Genomic DNA, 7,245 nt, shown 5'->3' with positions numbered 1-7,245 from the left:
CGTAGTTATTAAAATACAATACAGTTGAAACGCGGTATCTCGAATTCCAAAGGATTGGGCGTTTTATTTAGAGATAACCGACTTTCGACTTAAATGATATATTTATGCACATGTTTAAAGGACGGGACTTGGAAAAGTCTCCGAGATAGCCGCAATTTTGGGATAAATAAATTCGAGATATCGAGTTTCATCAGTAAATAGAAAAAAGTTCAGATCGCATTGTAATAGGATTTGTGACCCTGAGTCGTGCATATGTAATCATGTTATTATCAGGTACGTAACTTTTACGGGAAAGGTCAATGGATCTTTCATTATATTCACGTTATCTATTTTAACTTTCGATATTTTCTTCTTTACCTGACTAGGTTTGACTGATAAAGAATATTGTTCCTATACGTCTTGTTTGGACAAACAAACCCAAACCCTTGCTGGACAGGCCATTTTGAATCAACCTTCTTTTAACAAATGCTCTAACGCAGCATGTATTTACTACAAAATATACATAATACTGTTACCAATAGTGTATATACACTAGATACAAAGACTAAATTCAATCATTTAAAACTTCATTTATTTTCTTTGCAGAATGCGCTGTGAACACTTAATATAAATCTAAGTATACTAGAGGAGAAATAACAAGGCAAGGGTGTAAATGCAATATATGAATAGCCTTGTGATTCAGAATCTAACAAACATAAGATAAATACAAAACACAAATATTAATAGGGGGGGGGGGGGGGGGGGGGGGGTTCTGGACGGATTGCGTCATTTTTTTTTAATGGTCTCTAAAAGCCTGTTTATAAGACCGACGTCATGTGAGTCTTTGTTCGGTTCATTACGTTGCACTTTGTACCTTACTAATTGCTTTAGTGAAACAAATTTAATACCGTAGCAGTAGCCATAGTTCTGAGGGTCATAAAATAAGTCCCATTGATTCCTCGTCCCTGAAGCACTGAAATGGTCCTCACCCCACGCCCGCTCTTTGGAAATGGAATTAAATTTAAAAGCATGAGCTTGTATATTCATTCCATGGTGATTTCCAAGAATAGATTTATCAATGTCGTTTAAAAACAAAATGTCTACGTCTGTACGTCTACGAAGGTCAAAATAGCCAAGTACTGTTCCCGAGTCAACCATGATATCATTCCTACCTAAGTATATACCAGGAAGTGTTTTTATTGCTGCAAAAGACAAACGAGTGGCAATTTCTTTTGCTATAAGTTTACAGTCAGGCGCATTGTTGGCATAATTGAGAAATTGAATGGAATTCGGATTAAGTATCATTTCTGCTAGAATTAGATTCTCTTCTGTTGTATCAGGTATATGAGCTGTAGATTTAAATATTTTATCATTGTAAAGCTTTCTTATTTCAAGTTTACATTTAACTAAATCAGTGCTTCTCTTTGTGTAAATGAATATAAACAAAACAGTAAATGTTGAGTGTGTGAATCTTGAAAGCATGTGTTGAATTTTTGCTTCAAGCCATGATTGTTGTCCATACATATGAGAAATTACTTGTCGAGCTCCTTCTCTTGTAATGATCACAGATTTCTCATATGCAATACCATTATCTTTTGAACATCGTTCCTTGACAATCGTTCGCATTTTCTCATCTTTACTATCATCGTTCGAAAATACTGAAATAATAAAAATCGGTGTATTTAAGTCGGGTAGTTTCAACTGAATTCTCATCCATTCCAACATAACAAGATCAAAAACGTTTTGAGACATTCCTAAACTTTGAAAGTATCTATATCCGAATCCAGAAATGTGCTTGTACGTGTGTTGTTCAAAACTTGCTTTCCGTGATAAAACGACTGTAGAAGCTAGTCTATGTGCACCATTGCTGATAAACCCATTCTTATCCACTGGAATCCTTGAAATATTAGGATTAAATCCAAACTTTCTCACAGATTCAATTGTTTTGTGAAACGATGAAATTGAATCAGAGCTGCTTTTCTGCTCTTTACTCGTAACTTTTGAATTAAACCAAACGTCCTTCATTTCACAGCTTTCTTCAAAACTATTCATTATTTGTAGATGTTTCAAATATGCAACTTTTATTATATCTGGCACTCGTTTCTCAAAAACGTAAAAATATGCATAAACCATCTTGACGATTAAGTCGAACCTTCCCGCATTAAGGAAATTAGATGGGTTTTCAGATAGTGTATACGTAGTGTTGTCTACACAATTATTCATTTCATGTTTGATACATAAATCTAGTACTATTGCTGCTGAATTATAAACCTCTGCATTAACTGTCATAAAAGCAATGTCTTCTCGATGAGCTGACTTCATGTGTTTGGAATCAAGCACTTGTACGGTACTGTAGTTTTGTTTGTCTTTAAATGTATATTCAAAAATTTCATTCAGTCCATTCACTAGATATTCAGCAACTTGTCTCGGAACAAAATGGTTCAAAGCACACTGAAATGGTGTCAGATGGCGTGATCTATTTGTGTGTTTACCCGTGTCTACTGAAGATATGCATTGTCTCAACAACATGAAAACAGTATTCTCTTTTTGATCAAAATTACTTGCAACATTAAATGAGTCTACGTACACATTAAATAAATCTTCTACATGTAAGATCCATTTTGTATTATGATTTTGTAGGGCCCATTTGTAGCTTTCTTTAATCACGTTTGGCAATTCTTTAGCGACGTCTACAATAGGTAATAAAACAACGTTTGATTCGTTACGAATCTTTTTTGTAACTTCTTCTTCATTTTGTACGTAATTATGAACACGTTCCTTCGTTGCAGATATATTATTTGGTTTACATGTGCCAGATATACGATTTTCAGGTGGAAAGGGACAGTATAGCTCACTAACCACGAAATATACATGTTTATGAGCAGATGCCCACGTGTTTCGTATTGTCTCACGACGGTCAAATGCATTACGCTGACCCACAACAAGTACAAGCAAAGACATGTCATTGGCTTTAAAATCGTGGTGATGAAAAGTAGCTTTAAAGTCGTGGTAACGAAAAGTAGATTTAAAATCTTGGTGATGAAAAGTGTCAGTATTTATACGATTAAATGAGTTTCTAGAGAAAAATAATAGAGCTAATGCAACTACCAAACATAAGCTTACTGGGAAAAACAGTTGTTTACGAAACATTCTCAGTTTGCAATGTATCATAAGTTTTTGCATTGACCTTTTCAATTTCATTTTCAAACTAGCATCCTCTAAGAAAGATGTGAGGTAAGAGGACTCAGCTATGGTTGACTGTTTCATTTGCACTCATATTTCACAAAAAATGCAATTCAAGCTTCGAGTGTCCGTCTCGCAGGTGTTATCATTATACATGTGTTGTTTCGTCTGCATGAAATCCCATTGCCGTCGTAAGACTGTATCTGTATGTCCAATCCATCAACTGCATGTGTTTATAACTGTGTCCTTCATTTGTATTTATAGTTAATCTGAAAACAATATCAACACAATTATTTTTTAGATATTTTCTTAAAGCAGCAATATACTGGGAATGTTGTAAAGTGGTTATTTTTACGTAGGATTTATTTAGCGACTTCATGTATAGCAGCCTTACTTCGCGGTATTTACAAATTCGCGAAGCGTGAGAGTTTATGTTTTAGGACAAGATGCAGATTAATTTTAATTTTAACGACTAATCTGGATTTACGAGTGGTATTATCAGCATCATCATTATCTTCAGTAGAAGAGTATAAACGTGATTTGAAGTATAACCGCGATTTGAAGTATACTCGGGATTTGAAGCATACTCGCGATTTGAGTGTACTCGCGATTATCAACTACAAATATTAGCGAAAATAAAACCATCGGGAATATATATAAATGTACAGTATTAAGAAATTGAAACAATCTTTTATCAATGTTTTATAACTTTTTGATCAGATTTGTATCATTCTGAAATATGAACTGCTTGAAAAATGGATAGGTTGGGCAAACTAGATACAGGTAAATGTACTTTCGTTTAAAAGTGAACGGCAACTCTGTTAATCCCGAAAGTACAGATAACTAATACTAAAGGTTAATATATCATCTATATGCTAAGAACTGAATTTGAATCTCACATATCAGTAACTCATTTTTATCTTTGAGTACGAAAACAATGGTTATTGTCTTAAGAGTATCTAGATTATAAAACAATGTATTAAATGTTTTATTGAGTTCTTTCGATGTTGATAGGATGGTAGAAAAATTTATTAAAGTTTTCTTTTTTTCAAAAGTAGCATAATAATACTGATGGTGTCTTTTGTAATGCGGTAAAAGACGTTTGCGAGCTTGATAGAGCAGATCAAATTAAGACTTGTACCATAAAACTATAATCCTTGCTATCATAAGGCGACCGGAACTTTGCTCTTAAACTTAATATATATAAGAAAATTATTTGATAGAAAGAGTCGTGAAAGCCCTACGTTGTTCACATGACTTCCACCCTTTGCCCTTAAATATTTTTATTGTATCATGTAAAGCAACAAATTTATCTTAAATGTAAATAATATTTTCCAAGTTTTAAAAAATCTATCATTTGTTCAGTTGAGAACAAGTCGTTTATGCATTTTTTCTATTTTAAGCACTGGTGGTCCTGAAGTTCTGTGAAGCACAATAATTCATAAAGGTCCATAAAAAAAAAGGTTCCTGGCCAAGTTAGGTGAACGTCCATCAACAAATTCACGTAAAAATGATATTTTAGAAACCACACCAATCTGATCTGAAACTCACATAAAATACATATTTATAGTGTTAAACGTTGCAAAATTAAATCAGTAATATATATTTTGAATATCGCTGCATCTATAACGCATAATTCAAATGTTTTATTTTATAATGTCATATATTTGGTCTAAATAGTGTTTGTGTTGTATACATCAATATTTTTGTGGTAGATCGTAATACTGATTTCATCTTTTAAAATATTACTGTATCTTTAAAAATGTATTTATTTGATAATTATTCTATAGTATTATATATATGTCCTACACCAAATATGTGTGTTGCGTAATGAAATATGTTTGTGGCATGCCATATCTTACCTTTCATAAAATTCAAATCATATAATTTCGTACTAACTGCATCATCGGACACTACTTAGTTTTCTTACACTCAGCGACTTTCATTTGTTCATACAAAATCAGTACGCGGCTTTAAACACGGCAACCGGAAAAAAAATCTACTGATGTATTCTTGATATTTATCATTATTATTTTTTTATTAGTATATCTCAAACCATTACAAATTCATTCACAGAGGGATTTTATTGACTACCCCTCGTATTGTCGCAACCATGTAAACAAGCATACGAGCAAACACTTCACACAAAAGAATTCGTTTAAAATCCAATAAATGGTAATTTAATATTTATTACTAGCAATTATGATGTATCGGATAACATAAACGGAAAATGGCTGTTTATCGAATAACGGCAGAATAATTGTGTTATGACAGGTATTTGTAGTGTTTTTTTTTTCAAACGAGCTACTTCATGAATTGATATGTTAGGAAACTATTAAATTACCTATATAGCATCATCACAGGTGCACAATTTTGCACACCTTTTCACCTTTAACACAATTTGAATTTCATGTTTCGTATTTCTATTTTATGTTTTCTTTATTTAAAACTGAACTTACCACATTATAACTTCCTTAATAGCGTAACATCATGAACTATCTAGCCCATTCCAATATATGATGTTCCGAGTTTTCCGAGTTGAATTCCATATGTTCACAAAAAGCATGTAATTGCAATCAACTGAAATAGATACATGTGTTATCACTCCATATTTCAGTAATATAAGGTAGTTAAGTCCGGTACATTCAACGCGAAGCATACCAATCAATAATACTTGTATTGTTAAAGACTTCATGGTCTGCGCTCAAGTAATATCACGCTGGAGAAGCGTACACCGGATATAACAGCAAAAACTGTGGTGTTTTCATTTTACTCAACCGGGGATAAAATGTAATATCTTATGCCAAAGAGATACCAAACTTTGAAGTGTTTTACTTGAAAATACGAGATTAGCAGTTGATTGAATTCATTGAAATTAATAACTTTGATGCTGAAACTATTATGTTTTGAATCGTGCTATTTTACATTCAGTGGTTAAACTTTTCCCATAAAAACAGCTGAACTTAATTTCATTAACCCTTATAAGTGTTTATCCTACTGTAGTGGGTATAGACTACTGTACTGGGTATAGTGGTTATGAGAAAAACCTGTCCGGAGATTAGCATTTGAACATATGTTACAGTTTGTACGCAGATTATGTCCTTGTTTTGCTTTTTTACTTTACTGTTATAATGTATGCCTCCTTCTGATCATTTCAAGCCTTACCTTTAGAAATATTTCCCCTACGTTTGTCAGCTGTGTCAAAATATTAATGCATTTTGCAGAAAGAGGCCTCCTTGGCCAAGTGGTTAATATTGTTGGCTTATAAACACTTGTTCTTCTCCGTTGTGTGTTTGAAAAAAAAACTTGTTTATGTATATGCCCGCCTGTGCTTGAAAAAATGGGATGGTGCACTTTTAGTCTTCCTCTACAATCAATAGCTGGACGGGTAGCAAAATACCCGACAATAGTGTCGGTGTGCTTTAAATACAACATAGAACACAAAGAACAATTAACTACAAGTCTGCAATGGATAATCACTTTATAATCGTCTGTGCATCAAGTCATTTCACGGACTTCATCTGTTTTAGACAAATCATGAATATCTCCGTCACAGCAAGTACATACTTTGCAATAACGATATATTCAATTCCGGTTTACTTTGTTGTGTGATTTTTGAAAAGAAATCCCAAATTTCTGACCATTTGATTGTGGCCATACTAACTTTGCAACTAGACAGCAAAATATATATCTATCATTGATAGCTAACTGTAAATGAAAACACTGTGTGTTACCCTGCGTAGTCGGACGAATACATCAACACAATGCATGAAACATAAAAAATAAATCATTTGATCATAAAGTCAAGTGTATTTATGTTAATCTGTTTTATATATATCCGGTGTACATATCACCACCGTGATTTTAACATAATACAGATATATGCTGCTTTTTTGACACATGCGTACCGTTATCATACCTACATGTATTTGTGATTTCAGTAGTTTGAAATTCGGTACCATTTGCTTTTTGTGCCCCCACAACAGAGTGGAGGGGGCATATACATTTGGTCTTGTCCGTACGTGCGTCCGTTCGTGCGAAGTTTGTGACGCGTCTACCTCATAAAGTATTTCATATAAATTG

General features: G+C 33.3%; 1 protein-coding gene across 1 annotated transcript; it reads right to left on the bottom strand.

Annotated features, from left to right (window-relative positions):
• Positions 1–553: 553 nt before the first annotated feature.
• Positions 554–5,871, bottom strand: LOC123524946 (uncharacterized). The gene is made up of 2 exons (XM_053538356.1): positions 5,622–5,871; positions 554–3,431 (listed from the first exon to the last, which is right to left on the bottom strand). Exon 2 carries the CDS (start codon positions 3,244–3,246, stop codon positions 766–768), a length of 2,481 nt encoding a protein of 826 aa, XP_053394331.1. The 5' UTR covers positions 3,247–3,431; positions 5,622–5,871; the 3' UTR covers positions 554–765.
• Positions 5,872–7,245: the final 1,374 nt, after the last annotated feature.

This window comes from Mercenaria mercenaria, chromosome 3, assembly GCF_021730395.1.
Source record: "Mercenaria mercenaria strain notata chromosome 3, MADL_Memer_1, whole genome shotgun sequence".
NCBI lineage: Eukaryota > Metazoa > Mollusca > Bivalvia > Venerida > Veneridae > Mercenaria > Mercenaria mercenaria.
The sequence above is the reverse complement of the archived record's forward strand: the minus strand, read 5'-3'. Positions and strand labels throughout refer to the sequence as shown.

What these genes read in the sequence shown, in the direction of transcription:
- LOC123524946 (XM_053538356.1), bottom strand. Translation starts at nt 3,246, where the DNA reads ATGAAACAGTCAACCATAGCTGAGTCCTCTTACCTCACATCTTTCTTA.